This window comes from Echeneis naucrates, chromosome 7 (assembly GCF_900963305.1).
Source record: "Echeneis naucrates chromosome 7, fEcheNa1.1, whole genome shotgun sequence".
NCBI classification, from domain to species: Eukaryota; Metazoa; Chordata; class Actinopteri; order Carangiformes; family Echeneidae; genus Echeneis; species Echeneis naucrates.
Genome location: NC_042517.1, coordinates 12,648,146 through 12,663,829, shown reverse-complemented (window position 1 = coordinate 12,663,829; position 15,684 = coordinate 12,648,146). Strand labels below are relative to the sequence as shown.

Here is a 15,684-nt window from a genome sequence, read left to right as displayed (position 1 = left end):
TAAAAGGAAGTAAACGTCGCAAACGTCTGAGTGCACCTGCGGAAGGATCTATATATCTCTATATCTACACATATTTATCTATATCTATATAGATAGATATATAGAAAGAGAAATCGATAGATGGATAAAATAGATGTGTGTGTGTCGAGAGAGACATACATGCATACATACTGATGCATAATACATGACATGAACACAAGCTCTTGTATCATCACCCTATTATAGTAACATTAGTGTTTTTCCACCAGGGATTAGGAGGAATTTATGTTTCTTAATTAATGTTCAGCATAGAGTGCTGTAAGTGAACATTGCCATTACCGCAACAGAAATCCATTATTCATGCGCAAGCAATTAAATACTCTCCTGTATCACCCTCTTGAAACTGTAGACCGCCTTGTTCAGGGGAGGAGAAGTAGGTGTCTCTCAAGTTACTGTCACAGGGAGAAATCTTGATTGCAGGCTGCTGATTGACGTGAGATCTAAATTAAAGACACAACATTAACTCGTTCCGCCGGAAAGCGAAAAAGTTACTAACGGAGGAGAATAAACTTAGCCTTAAATAGCATACTGCAGGTTCAAGACCGCTTTTAATTCATGTTTTAAAAAATAATATACAAACTGTTTTCTCTTCAAAATGTATTGGTAAATACATTAATTAGGCTTCTAGAGTCGTTTTTATGAGAAAATTTTACTTCTGCATCCGAAAAAGCTAAATCGGAAGTGACGTAGGCAGAGGGCGCGCATTGAACCTGGACAATAGTAAAACAATGGATCCGGATTTCCATTTTGACACAGAAGAAACAACAAATGTGTACAATGACACACACGACGGGCCGCAGCCCGATAACTACGAGCCTGTCCCCCAGAGAGCAGGACAGGCGGTGTTATCTTATGTAATATTGTGTTCACGTCATAATATTGCACAGATTAGTATCATATGTCCGGGAATAGCAAAGTTATCAATAGTGTCTCACACAACACTACAGATGTAGCTGTACTACCGTGCCAGAGAAACACTTTGGTGATCCACGTTTTGTTTGATAGGTGCTTGTGTGGGAAATGCTTGGCCATGACCACAGCCGAGGAGAGCATGTGCTGCAGGGAGGTAGATGCCTGCTGGGCCTTAGTGGAGAAAGTCACCCCCTGGCTTCAAGGCCAGGGCTGCACACATCACCTGGGATTTGATGCCTACATGCACTGCAGGCAGGAGCATGGACCTCTGCAGGCCAGCAGACACGAGTATGTTATGTTTAGGGCAGAAATAATGAATTCTTCTATTTAGTTTTTTTGTTCTCTTTATTAGTTGTATGTTCTATTTTCCATATAGGATAGTAAAGTACATATTACAATGTTCACCAGATTTGTAAAACTCTAAATTTCTCTGGCCCAACCGGAGCCTGCTTTGGACAACTGAGCTGAGGAGGCTGTGTGCACCAAAGGAACGGGCCCCGGTGACAGTCGCGCGTGGATCTTACTTTGAAATCCATCAGATCGCTCGGTTGATAATCCTCCGGCCTAAAGAGTCTTTTGTTGCAGCCGATGCAGCCGTGAAGTCTCTTCAGCTACACAAAACGCACCCATGCATGGAGGATAGCAGCATTTTTTTTTTCTGTTAGGAAGCCTGTGGACTCAATGTCCTGACAGGCTGGAGTTTGAGCAACAAACACAATAATTTACCATGATAATGAAAAATGAATGCAATACAACAGTACTGAGAACACCCTTACTTTCTATAACACTACCTCCTCCCACTGAGTGATGGCAGAGCCCAGCATATAGCTCCCTCTGCCTACATCATATGACGCGCTGTTGAAAAAAAAAGAGCATTCATAGAGGCTTAGCTCAAAACTCACATTTTGGACAAAATTTGCACTCCTATGTCTTGAAATACAAAAATTAAAACCTCCATTAACTTTAGACAATATTCTATATACATCTAAAAAGAATTAACCTGCAATATGCCCTTTAAATATTAGTGTAGTATTTTGATGAACTTCTTTAAAATATAAATATTAATAAATGTTTCAATATATTCAGATTTTTTATATATATTAGGTTGTGCCACACTTGATGTATATTAAAGTTCATATTAATATAAATTTCTTTGAACTTTATTGTGACCTTCACTGAGGAGAATCCATGTAATCGGCAAAGAAAGCAAACACAGTCATTGCAAAAACAGCCATTTATTAACTTCTTACCCAGGGGGAAATTAATCAAATCAACCATTGCACTATTTCTTAAACTCTGCCATTTTTTTAAGTAATGGAAAGAACAGCAGTGTCTTGCTGACCATAGATTTTTAAGGACAGAGAAAAACAAGCAGAAGAAAATATTTTTCATTGACTGTAAAGGCAATATTTTTAGGCTAAGAAACAAAAGCGAGCATATCAGCTCCAGATGTAAAGCTTGCCTAAATGTGAAATACTTTTTAGCTTTATAACAAAAATGAACCTCAAATAATTTAGCCTCTAATACAATGATTTAACTTCTTCAGTACCAAAGGCAATGTAAAGAGTGGTCTTCTTGAGTGATAGTTTCACTCAGGGCAAAAATATTTCATTACATCACATTCATATGATTATTATTTTGACCAACTAATTTGGGGGTTACAAGCTTCCATGTACCTAATCCAACCAGCTAATATCAAATACTGTGGTGTAAATTTAGGAATATTGGTCCATGAAGTAAGTGGACCTTGGAACTGCATAATCTCAAGGCAATACTTGTGAACAGATGAAGAACTCCTGCATTCAGCTGATCCTGAAGTTGGCAGGAAGGAAACCCGTTCAGGTTTCAAAGATTCGAACACAACCCAAAATATATATGCTCTGTTAGCTTTTGCTCATTTGGATTGGAATGAAGTCAGTTACAAATCACAGTCCAGTAAAAGATATAGAAATAATTCTCCCCAAAGGATCGTTTTGATAAAAGAAAACGGGAATGGACACACAACTCAAAAATAATATAAAACCTGCTTTGCAGCAACCAGTTTGGCAAAAAAGCATTGTTATACAGTATCATAAAAACCTCACAGTGAAAAGTTACAGTATGCCCCTTTACAGACAAATATCAGCATTCAGTTATGCGTGTTTGGACCCACACATACACACACACACACACACACATATATATAAAATGTTTCATAATAGTTTAACAATTTCTCTTCAGTACTGTGATACTAACTCTTCCCTTGTATCATAGTTGCTGTTTTTGGCTTCAACCAAAAATACATTGCAGGGTACAAATAATTAATTGCAATGAACTACAGACAGCCTCACGTCCAGACTATGGCTAATCACAGGCTGGAAAAAATGGAGTAGGCCCTGATAAGAAACACAGTCCAAGCAAGTTTTTTGTGAGTGTGATCTTTTACTAACAAATCCGCTGCATAAAAAGTGTTCGTCCCCATCAATGATAGCGATGTTACCGTGGCCTTTGCTGTCAAAAGATGAATAAATTACTTTGAACAGAAGTTAAAGTTATCATGTGTTTCATATCAAACATTTGTTCTTTGGTCATTTTCATCCTTCATGTTGTCCTTGCATATTTTCTTTTAAGCAACATAGTGAGATATATATAGTTTATTTCACAAGGTCATCACAAAAATCCATCCCCATGAAAATAAATAAGAACTCAAGATGAAATACTAGTGCTATTGCTCATTAACATAAGCATAGCCACTTCCGTCCTAAGGCAATTGGGCTTTATCATCTCTTGAGCGGCTGGAGAAAAAAGCCTTCAAATATGGGCAATGTCCTAAACGTGTGCATCTGATAGCATGACAAAGAACAGACAGGCCGAGCTCGTCCCTGTCGGCCGTCTCCTGTCCTGTTTTTGCACTGTGCTTCTGTGCTCATCACCAGGCTGATCACTCAGTCTCTCTAGTCTCTGTCCTGTCAGTGTAGAGAGAGTCACTCTGCAGTCGGCTGCTGTCGTTAACTGCCCAGCGGACCGCTGGTGAGGAAGTAAGTGGTCATTTCCCCCTTCCCCTTCACCTTGACAACACCTCGACAGTCCAGCTGGTATCCGTTTTTAATCAGCACGTGGTACAGGTCTGTGGTCACCTAAGAGAGGACACCGACATTTGACACCTAAGATTTGAGACACTCATCCCTCCCAAGAGAAACATTAGCAGTCACTCTGACATTGAATAATCCCTCAAAAGCCCCGCAATACTGGAATAATACAAAGATGGTATATCATGTATAAATAAGAGGCTTAAAGACTAATCAATATTTTAAAGATTTTTTTTTTTTTTTTTTTTAAATACTGCAGTACTTATTTCTTATCCATCACCATAGACATTTCTGCAGTCAACTGTAAACCTTTCCATGGACTATTAGTCCATTATCTACTATCACACATGATGTGATATCTCAAGATTTAATTTAATTGACATTCTTCTGTGTTTTTTTTTTTCCAGATCAATTACTGAATACTGCAGACACATTACATCTGAAATAATTAATCAATTAATCAACCAAGCAATCTAAATTGGTACCTGCAATTTAAAGACTTTATTAATTGTAACAGTAGTTTCGACATGGAAATTGCTATCATGATGTAGCATCTCAGATATATGTTTTGTGTCATTTTAAATCAAACATATTTGTTTTTTTAATGATGCTCAGACATGTGTCTGATATATGGTATGCATGAAAAATAAATGAAAGATTAAATGACAGTAGAAAGACTGTTATGTATTAGACACTCCAATTTGTAGTAACTGATGCTGTACAACAGATGGCAGCATAGTTCCGACTAATCCATAAAAGCAGCCAATTTATGGATTTAATTTGAGGCCAAGAAATCCCACTTTAGCACTTAGCTGGACTGGTGGAGTAACTCACACATTTCAAAATATGTATTAACATCATCCATGCATCTATAAATACAGTGGTGAATAAGAGTGAGGGACCTTTGTCCTGAGCTGACACCCGCTCTCTGAGGAGCACTGTGGTTAAAATTTCCGTACTGAAAATGATAATCCTGTGGTAGTTGCAAGGCCTCCACATGGAATTCAAATTTAGCCATCTACCCTCCTCCAGAGGGACACTGGAGTAGTATTTATGCTTGAGAACAGCACATCCGCTGCTGACAGCCATTTTTGCTCAAGGGCACTTCTGTGGACCAGATGTCTGAGCCTAAATTCTTAAATTGTGGAATTGTGCACTGATTGCATCAGTAGAAATGGTGTCCGTACTCACAAATGGCCTTAACACAATACTTTCTACAATTACGTCAACATCTTTTTCATCATGTGGAAGATATAAAACAGCAGTGCAACTTGCACAACATGTACGATTTTGTATGACTAAACATACACAATGCACACTTTAACACCTGATTGGTCACTGACAGTGTAATAATGACTCATTTCACACCTAACTAGACTGGAATGCCGCACTGGCTAATTCACTTAACAATGATTAAAACTGAGTGATGCTTCTTGTGTAGTACCTGGATGTAGTCTGGTACTCCTGTGCTGTCCATCCGGCTGGCCACATTGACTGTGTTTCCCCATATATCATACTGCGGTTTTCTGGCTCCAATCACTCCTGCTACCACGGGCCCCATGTTCAGCCCTGAGAACAAATCACCTCACTTCATAAAATTATTCAATCTACACGATTACAATTCTCTTTGAAGGAAGGCAGATTACTGTGTCCTTTAAAAAAAAAAGAAAAGACAAAGGCCAATCCAAAGAAGATTTATCAGATGATGTTTGAAGCCCAACCTCCTCTACCTTTCAGGCTTACCTATCTTCATCTGGAAGTTGTTGAAGGAGTGCTCATTGATGTATTTCATCTGCTCTCTAAGCCTCATGGCATAGTCGGCCAATGCTAAGATGTGTGAGCGACCTTCCTTATCGTAGGTGGAAACGTTGAGGCCAGAGGCTGCCATGTAGGTGGAGCCAATGGTTTTGATTTTCTCCAGCTGACGGAATCTCTCCTCACTGATGATCTAGAGACAAGCAATCAACCGTGCATGAGAAGAGGAAATGAGACAAACAAAAGCAGCACTTCAGCCATAGGGAACAACATGTTAAGTGGCAGAGAAACACAGACAACCAGGGTAATGGGTTGTTGATTGTATGCATTATAAAACAAATATCTAATTTCCCCATCTCACACACCTTATTCAATAAAAGTTTCCTGCATTAATTGAATTTTAATTAATAATCTCCCTGTGGAATTTCCCTCTCTCCTCACCTCATCAAAATCAGCGATGATCTCATTGAGCAGCCTGAGACACTCCACTCCCTCGTTGTTCGCTTCCAGCTCCACGTAAAACTCAGAGAAGTTGCTGATGGAGGCAAACATGACAGCAACGCACTCACATGACTGGTAGTACAACTCGTCATTCCGACGCTCCCGCGCAAGAAAGTGGGCAGCCACATCCTTTGGCAAGATATTATGAAGAAGGCGCCGGTTGTACGCCTGTAGTTCCTCCATCTCCTCTTTCTCCTCTGTGGCCTGAGGGAGGACAGAGAAAGAGGACATGGTTGCTTCGCCTCATTGGTAGCTGACTTCTTAGCTAAAGTGCTCACAAGTTTTACTCTTGCAGCTTATTATATAGCAGTTGTAGCTTCAGTTTTATTGAATTTACCTGTAGCTTCCAGAGAAAGTCAAGGCGAGCAGTGGATTCCACCTGCTGGCCATGCAAGTAGAGAGCCAGAACAAAAACTGTCAGGATTACAGGGGTCATGACCTTTAGGGATACCTTAGTCACGCTCTCCAGGCTGAGTGGTGAAAGAGGAGGAGAAGGAAGAGTCATAAATGTGTATCGTGCATGGGAATAAATCCTTTTATGAAACCCATCTTATACTTAAACTTTAAAATTAAAACCAAATTAAATCTACTTACCACTGTTCTGCAGTTTCATTGAAACTAGGCCTGAGAAATGAGTAAGAGACAGTCTGGTTAACAACATGAGCTGGTTGATTAAAACAGAAGAAAACATAAAATACTGTAACTTACTGCTGTAGGGAATCATTAACAGGTGGCCATTGCCTGGAGAAAAAGGTATAACATATTCAGAAACTAGGACCAATACAAAGTAGGTTTTGTAAAATCTAAGCTTTATTATAAAAAGTAGTCAGTGCACAACCTCAACCCTGGTATTGTGACACATTCAAGAACTATTCAAGAAAAATAATGTGAAAGACGAAGAGTATATGTTTTCATAACTTATTTGTGTGTGCTCCTGACAGGTGACTCACAAGGTGTTGGCAATGACCAGCAGGTCTGCGTTGTCGAACAGGGCCACCTGAGGCCACTCAACCAGCAGGAGGAAAGTGAGTTGGATGAGCAACATAAGAACCAGCTTCCCTATACTGCTGATGTGGAGGAACACAGAACAGGCCAGCAGAGTCAGCAGTACGCTGTAGCTGAAATACTGCAGAAGAGGAGAGACAGCGAGGCAGGAGAAGTGTTAGGTGAACATCCAAATGTTAAGCTCACATAGACGGCAAAATGAGCACAAGCGACCAGAGCAGATAACGCCAGCAGACAGATATGCTAAAATGTTAGGGGGCTGACCTCAGGGAAATGGCAGGGCAATGTCTGGCTGGAACACAGAGTCAAACCATCTTTTGCTGTCCTGGTTAGGTTGTGTAGCAGGCAGAGAGTCACTGACGTGTTCATCTCATTGGCCACACAGTCCTGCAGCTTTTCTCTGCTGCAGATAAACTGACAGGAAAAAAAGAGAGTCTGTCATGAAGCAGCCAGCTAATAAAACTGAAAGGATATGCAAACAGAGAAATCCACATTACAAAACATTCAAATACCAAAAACCGAAAATGGTCAGGAAAACGGTCAGAGAGTAATATCCATGCTTTAGAGAGTATAAAGAAATTGGATGTCTCTGATAACTCTCTGGTAAATGTAGCATAAAGAATTGTGTTATTAGATCAAATCCAATATCTTATATCTTCCAACAATAACATCCATCTACAGTATGCCTTAGCTGAGATCCAACACACAACACTTAGTCCATTCATTACTAAATTAAACACCTGTATTTTTATAAAAGTATTTCCATAATTTAAGACATGTAATCTTATTTATTTAAATATCTGTATCTTAGACCTGCAGCTGCTAGTGCTGAGAGATCACATCCTAATTATTCAAATGTTCAAAACACAGGGAGACTGATAAATTATCAATACCAGGGAATGAGGGAAAGCAGTTAAACTGAACAAGCAATCTACTGGATGAGTCCTTATGGACTTTGAATTGGCTGGATTAATGTGGAGTGGGAAATATGGCACACCAGGCTGCATCGTCTTGGTTTAATTCTTATTATAGTTTTGCACCATTTCACACCTGCAATAATACACCTCCCCTATGCCCCCCTTCGACTACTGATTTCCACATTTCATACTTAAGTTGGCATCTTTGCTTGGTCCAACTTGGTTTAATGAAAATATTCCATTAATTGAGCTCAAGGGGCCACAACTGAGCCAGAATCCAAACAGTACTAATGTTACAAAAGGTAAATAAGCATCTTTGCTTAAGTCTGGTCAAAGAGTGGCTTCTGTGGAAGACAAGTTTTTATATGCTATCATTTAATGTTGCTGATACGTGGAAGTGAGATATCAGTATCTATCCATTTTCATATGTGTCATATTGCTGAAATGGCAGTTCCATGAACCAGGGCATTCATAATGTAACAGAGTGTGGTTGGCCTTAAGCACGTTTGTCTGCATATTGTTTGTAAACATGGGAAAAAAAATGAGGATGGTTAAAAATAGACAGATTTCTACAACTCCATCTGTCGCGGTGATGGATAATGACTAACTGTAGCTCAATCACCAATTGTATTACTCCTTTTGGCATATTGGTCTAATTTTATAAATGCCAAGATGGTACAGAATTTCTTCAAATGTCTTTAAATCTATCTGACTTATGGTGTAGGACATCTTGAACCAACATATTAACAGATATGTGACACAAAAATAAGAAAATCAAGAGCTTAAGCCCCTACCATATTAGCAAAAGAAGAGATGAAGAGGAGGAGGATGGTGAAGATGCACACCAGTGTGCTATTTGCACGAGAGTGGACTATTTTCTTGGTTACAGTCTGCAAGGCAACCGGGAAGAGCTTGAATACAGGCAGCAGGGACAAGATCAAATAAGAGAGAGTTAATACCATTAGTGATGTGGGCTGAAGACACGTTATAATGACTCTTAATTGAACAAATTTGTAAAGAGAATGATATGAGTGATGAAGGTCTTTGTTTCTTACTTTAATGCAGGAGTAGATGGCACAAATGAAAAGGATGCTGGCAAGGATGATGAAGATGCTAATGTAAAGGCCGAGCATAAGTGTTGTTCTGCGGAAGAGAGAAAAACAGGCTCATTAGGATGTATAGTTCTCATCAACTCCTCATAAACTAATCAAGACCATATTTCCTGTTCACAATTTACCATAAGTGGGAAACTGGGAAAGGCAACTTCACTCAGAGCGGACTACTTACTTTGGGAATATGATAATCTGAACGAAACAGATGCAGCAGAAAACCAGGAGCGTGCAGGCCACATATCCCCCAAAACGATCGTCAACCTTCTTGGAGTACTGAAAGTAGAAAATCAATGTGAACTTAGTTTCCCCGTCGCTCAGTTAAAGTGGAAACCATTTATTTGGTGGGATATTATGGTGAATTACAAACAAACCCCTGTCAAATATCAACCTTTTTCTCGAGGTCAGCGGTCTGAAAAGTGAGCAGAAACTTCTTGACATGATCTTTTCGCAGCTGGTCGATGCTCCGCGCATCGATGGCCCGTCCAAGAAACTCATCCACCTCATCCTCGGGGTTCAGGGCCTCCTGAGTACAACGGCTATGAGGGAGATGGAACAATAGGTCAGTGCCTAATGTGTGCTTGTGCGTGGATGTGTCTGTCTGTGTGTGACTGTGTGAAGGAGTTGGACTATGCTGTGACAGGCATGATGACTCAGAGCTAATATGGTATTAGTGCTGGGTTGGAGCTGACTGTATAAAACCAACAGTGATGCTACGGTGACAGTTTGCCAGTCAGCCTTTAATAACTAAAGTCACCCTATCAACAAAAACCGGGGCCAAAACACTCACTTGTCTTTGCTGGATGCTTCATCGATGCCCTGAGAAAAACAAAAAGAGAGAGAGAGAGAGAGAGTGAGATAGCAAGAGCAAAAAGGAGAGATGGTGCAGGAGAGAGAAAGGGAGAAGGGGGGGGGATTATGGTTGTAGCCACAGTACAACTGAAAAATAGACAGAGACACAGACATCTGCACAGCTAATCCCTGAGAGCCAGACTGATGTTTTAATTAATGCTCGGAGGCTTCAAATTACACCCTCTTTGCCCCTAGGGCTCAAACCCTCTGAGATGGAGAGGACAAAAGAAGGAGAGGGAAAGAATGGAGGTAGGACAAGGAAATGGAAGTCATGAGAGTGTGAGTTCGAAGGAGAAATAGCTGCAGCTGCAGCCTCGTCAGACTGAGTTCAGCAGTAAACAGGGAATCTTTGGGAGCTCTTTTGTTCAGCGAGAGCAGACTCATTACTTTACCCTTTTCCATACACGTATGTTTTATACACGTTCATCGTAATTACAAAGCATCTTATACATTCAGTGTAAAGGTATTCCAAGACTGAAATATACCACTCTGCTTCATGAGGCCACACATAGGCACAGTCTGCAAGTCAGCATGTGACAATGACAAATCACCTGTTACTTTAATGTGTGATGTTTATGTTTTCCACTGCAATCCATCCAACAGCTGTGGGACCATTTTTCTCAAAACAACCAGTGTCAACTTTGACTACTACCATCTTATGTCAGCCTTCTGATGTCGTGAAGAAGTCCAAGAAACTTGAAACATGGATGTCCGTTCCAAACTTCATGGCATCAATTCAATATTTCAGTCTGGACTATTGGTAACTAGCCAGCATTGCCATTTCTTCAACTGTATCATGAAATTCAAGCAAAGCATCTCTAAAATCAGTTTTTACTGGTGCTATAGAGGAGGATAGTACAGTGTCCTGTAGTAAGCCTCTGACCCTTAAATGACCATGTAAGAGAAGCATCTAATATTAACAGCTACTTTGAGGACATAATTAGAAAGAATATTTATGACTTAAAAGAGAGGAGAGGATGACGGAGGAAATTGAATACAGACAATAACAGCTGCAACACACGACCTAAATGCTCCTTAGTTTATCTCACCATCTGCCTGAAGGCTTTGGCCTCCTTTGGTCTGGAGAAGGATCTGTCAGGCACCCAGCGTGGCATCAGTCCCTCAGCAGAATTTGCCCGGGCCCGCTGCATCTTGGCCATCATGGCTTTCTCCTCTTTCTAGAAGAGACCAAAAAAAACCCAAACCAGGGTGGATGCTTTGACAACCGAGGCCTTCTATGCCAAGTGACAAGCCATTATATTGTTTGTGTGAAATATGGCATTGATGTGAAGTCCCGAAGAGGGCGCATGTGTGTGTTTGACGTGCACTAACCCTCTTTTGGCTGCAGCCCAGAACCAAGAAGGTCTCAATGTTGTGCTCCTTCAGGTAAGCATTCCTCTCTCCTCCAAATCCCGGCTCCACCTCGTAGTCCCCATTCAGATACTGCAGCGTGGCATTGGTGATGTGGATCCTCCTAAACACAAACAAACAAACAAAAAAAACATACACAGTGCGTCAGAAACGAAATGGCCTATGGGAGTCTGTGACAGTACAATAGCAGGTGGAGTAGGAGGGACTTACCCCGCCTTCCCTCCAGCTTCCATTTGGTTGGCGAGCGTCACGTCATTGGACCAGACGTCAAACTGCCACTTGCGCAGTCCCAGAACCCCACAGTGAACGCGGCCACTGTGGATGCCTACCCGCATGTTCACATTAACGCCTGTCACCTCTCTCACCAACCTACCGATGCAGACACACACACACACACACACTTCTGTTAAAAGAACTACTGTCAGCTTCAGCTTCACAGTATCTCTCCACCACCCTGTGTCACAACAACAAATAAGCAACAACAAAAAAAAAAAAAAGCAGAGGAATATTAATACATGACTGTGAGGGTGTGTGTCCCTGTAGTGTGTGTGGCAGTTGTGTGTCTCAGTTCAATTGGTGCGTCTTAGACTCACGAGATGGCCTCTATCATGTCTACTCCCATCTCCACACAGCAGTGAGCGTGGTCGGCCCGGGGCTCAGGCAGCCCTGACACACAGTAGTAACAGTCCCCCAGGATTTTAATACGTAGGCAGTGGTTCTCCTGTTCAGCAGCGGAGAACACACAGACACACACAGACATGCACGGAAATTATTAGAACCTCAGTTACACACATTACACGGCCTGCTCAAGTCAAATATGGAGCCTTTTATGAATAATTAAGATGACTCATGAGTCTCAGCTTAGTCTAATTGATGTGTTACACAATGCTTAAGTCACCCCCACCCCAGCAAATCCATCATTTTGGTTTTGTCATGCTAACAGACTGTACAGTTACATAAGCAGCAGTCACTCAAAGTTCTGCTGCCAAAACGGTGGCGGCAGGTGTCAATGCTCACCGAGGCCAGCTTGTCAAAGCGTGCGAACAGCTCGTTCAGCGTCATGACCAGCTCCTGGGCCGTGCACTGAGACGCCAGACTGGTGAAACCCTCAATGTCTGCGAACAGTATGCTGAGGAGGAGTGGATGGTGGTGGGAAGGAGGGCAAGGGAAGGGGGAGAGAAAAAGAGGAAGAGAAGGGGAGACAAAAGAAGATTTTGCAATGAGATCAATCGATAGAGGACAAAATTCATTAGCATGGTCTAGTGCCTCCCTCTCTCCTCACTGTCCAGCTGCCATGTGAGCAGGAAAGAGGAAAGAGGGAGGCATTTGTTCTGCTCTGGCTCCCATCGTCTAAGCCAATGTAGGTCACCTCCTCCCTCCTCCAGCTTGTCCCTCTGAGAACACCACCCCCTATCCCCCTGTCTGCATGCCTTTCATTGCTAACTTTTGATAGTAATGAAAAGCGATGATAAACAACACAGTGACAACGAATTCCAACCCAGAGACAACAGATGGCGCTGAAGATTCTGTGAGGTCCACCACAGGGAGAGAGCTGGAGGACCTGTCTCCCACCTGGACCAAAACTATAAACCGGATCATATTTATAGGCTGAGTTCATTATCAAACAGATTAACCATGACATTTTTTTAGATTTTGCTGTTGATGTTTTTCTGGTTCTTTTTTTAACTTTGCTGAAATATTTCAATTCATAACATAACAATTCACTGACCAAAACTAACTACATGCAATAGGAGAACATATGTTTTCCTCTAATCGTGGTGATCAATCAGAAATTCAGGTATAATTAAATACATTTTTAGATTTTAGATGAAAAAAAAAAAAAGAGTTTCTTGACATGCTATTGACAAAATATATGCGTGTTTTACATTTACATACAACATAAGTGATATAAATCACCATTCAAACAGAAACAAGAAGACACCGATAATTTGTATAAGTGCTTTTAGAAAATGACCTGTGGCCCCAATTTGGGTAGGTTTTAATCTTGTGTTACATTTAGATAATGGATTGCTCCTGTAAGCTTACACCTTGGTAGCACCGTGCTGTTTCAATAGATTCATTACCACTACTTTTTTAGTCACCTCTGGCATCAACGGCAAGCCAATAGATGGGAACTTTTAACCACTTCTTAGTACTCAGCTTTTCTCATTGAGGAGGCGAAATTCAGTGGTGAGGGCTGAGGCAAGGGGCAGCAACTTGAGTCTGCCTTCTATCATTTGCTACAGAAAGCACAGCAGTGTGTCTAAGCAAATATCGTTACTGCAGCCGGTGCTGTCAGTGTCAATAAACAACAACATGCATAATACATGCTGCCAGGGAAATAGCTGTTGGATGGACTCTCTGTAACTGACACATCAGTCAGACCAACGGTGCTCACTGTTATGGCAAAGCAGACAAGTTCCACCAAATTGTGCGTTTGAGTGTTTGTGTCATGGCATTTTGGGGTATTGATCTGTCTTTACCTCACATTGTCGTGTTTTTGGATATAGATCTTGTGGAACATCATATCTTCCTTCTTGGCATTGATATCAGCCTTCATCTCCATGGCAACGTGCCTTGGCAGCACTGACAGCAGTAGGCGCTCCTGAGAGAGAGAGAAGGAAAGAGAATAGACAGAGACCGAAATTAAAGACAGAGAAAGAGGGAGGCCACTCATTTTCATCAGTTTCCATCATTATAATGTTCACTGAGTCACCCTGGCTTGTTGGCATGTGCATGGGAACATGTTATTCAAATGGAAAGGAGGGGAGATGCATGTTATGGTCCAGAACGTATCGTTGACCTTGAAAATTGAGACAAACAAATCAGACTAGAAGATGGAGACACCCATTTGTTGCTCTTTTGCATGTGTATGTATTTGCTTTCCCTACGGGACAAGGCCTGGCTTCCTCCCTTGGTTATTTGTTTGCACATGCAGTCTAGTGTGCATGTGAATCTGTGCTTATGACTGTTTGGACGTGTATGTGCGTACCTGCTGCTGGTTTTCCCGCTGCAGGTGCAGTCTGGCCTGGATGTATCCTCTTGTCTCCTGGAAGGCTTGTCGCTGAGAGACCTCAGCAGGATAGTGGGTACATATCCCAATCATGTTAGTGCACAGGAAGATCAGCATGTTGGCCCCGACCTGAAAACACAACATACACAAAAATCATAATGGACACAGAGAAAGGGGGGGCATCAGAGCCCCACTAAACATGCACTTGCCACATCTAAGGAATATTGTGAACTCTGCCTGACCTGGGTGAGTTAAAAAAACATGAAGAATATGATATCACAAAGAGAGATAACACTCTATGTCATAGGATTTGCTGCAAGGAGGAAATTCCTAAAACATCTGAGGTCCATTAGACATGATCTGGTTATAGATGATGACGTGGCCTTGTGGGCTGTTCAACAAGAAGATATTGTCCTCAATGTTGCGCAGTGAACAGCATATAATAAGCCACAATGGGTAAATGTGATGGATGACTGAGAATGTGTGAATAAAATAAAACTGATATTCAGAAACAGATGACACAACTGGGCAAAATAACACTCACTTGTCAAGATGGAGCAATTTACAATAGTGTTAAGTAGTATAGGCAGCATGATGGCATAGTGGTTAGTGGTTAGTTCTCCGCGGCTTCCTCCCACCGTCCAAAAACATGCATGTTTACATTAATTGGTGAATCTAAAATTGTCCGTTGGTCAATTTAGCAGTGTGAGTAGTTGTTCGTCTCTGTATGTTGGCCCTGCGATGGACTGGTGGTCTTTCCAGGGTGTGTGAGCTGGCACTGGCTCATGCAGCCCCTGCGACCCGTAAACGCATACGCAGTCGAAGATGAGTGAGTCAGTAAAATAGTACAGTAGAGGATTGTTCAAGCCACAGAAAATTAGAAATTAGAAATGGAAACTTGCATTACTATGAGTTTCTTCTGAATTCTCGGTGGGGAGTGTGTGACGATTGATCAAACCTCTGAGCATAAAGACAGGCCAAATGTAAAAAAGCATTATCTGTGGCTTGGGTAATATTAAGCTTAGCTATAGTGTGCAGTTAGTTCTGTGGGGTCATCAACCCTCAGTGCATTCCTCTGTGCTGCTCTCTGTGTATGTCTATGTGTTGTAAGCCAGTGTGAAAGTCTGTTAGTGATTTCTTTT

At 41.4% G+C, this 15,684-nt stretch overlaps 1 protein-coding gene across 3 annotated transcripts in view; it reads right to left on the bottom strand.

Moving 5' to 3' along the window:
- Positions 1 to 2,165: 2,165 nt before the first annotated feature.
- The window catches only part of LOC115045769 (adenylate cyclase type 6-like), a 28,530-nt gene continuing 15,011 nt past the window's right edge, over positions 2,166 to 15,684 (bottom strand). The window contains exons 5-25 of one of the 3 annotated variants that reach the window (XM_029505642.1): positions 14,522 to 14,671; positions 14,013 to 14,134; positions 12,547 to 12,658; positions 12,123 to 12,250; positions 11,740 to 11,898; positions 11,491 to 11,632; positions 11,208 to 11,336; positions 10,097 to 10,125; positions 9,698 to 9,845; positions 9,485 to 9,582; positions 9,253 to 9,340; positions 8,992 to 9,108; positions 7,545 to 7,694; positions 7,226 to 7,401; positions 6,984 to 7,016; positions 6,870 to 6,899; positions 6,613 to 6,745; positions 6,216 to 6,479; positions 5,763 to 5,967; positions 5,464 to 5,588; positions 2,166 to 4,067 (exon numbers count right to left, since the gene is read on the bottom strand). In XM_029505642.1, the coding sequence (XP_029361502.1) occupies positions 3,939 to 4,067; positions 5,464 to 5,588; positions 5,763 to 5,967; positions 6,216 to 6,479; positions 6,613 to 6,745; positions 6,870 to 6,899; positions 6,984 to 7,016; positions 7,226 to 7,401; positions 7,545 to 7,694; positions 8,992 to 9,108; positions 9,253 to 9,340; positions 9,485 to 9,582; positions 9,698 to 9,845; positions 10,097 to 10,125; positions 11,208 to 11,336; positions 11,491 to 11,632; positions 11,740 to 11,898; positions 12,123 to 12,250; positions 12,547 to 12,658; positions 14,013 to 14,134; positions 14,522 to 14,671 (2,667 nt within the window). In that variant the 3' untranslated portion in view covers positions 2,166 to 3,938. The remainder of the gene's footprint in view (positions 4,068 to 5,463; positions 5,589 to 5,762; positions 5,968 to 6,215; positions 6,480 to 6,612; positions 6,746 to 6,869; positions 6,900 to 6,983; positions 7,017 to 7,225; positions 7,402 to 7,544; positions 7,695 to 8,991; positions 9,109 to 9,252; positions 9,341 to 9,484; positions 9,583 to 9,697; positions 9,846 to 10,096; positions 10,126 to 11,207; positions 11,337 to 11,490; positions 11,633 to 11,739; positions 11,899 to 12,122; positions 12,251 to 12,546; positions 12,659 to 14,012; positions 14,135 to 14,521; positions 14,672 to 15,684) is intronic. The other 2 variants (XM_029505643.1, XM_029505641.1) reach the window with 2 other exon arrangements.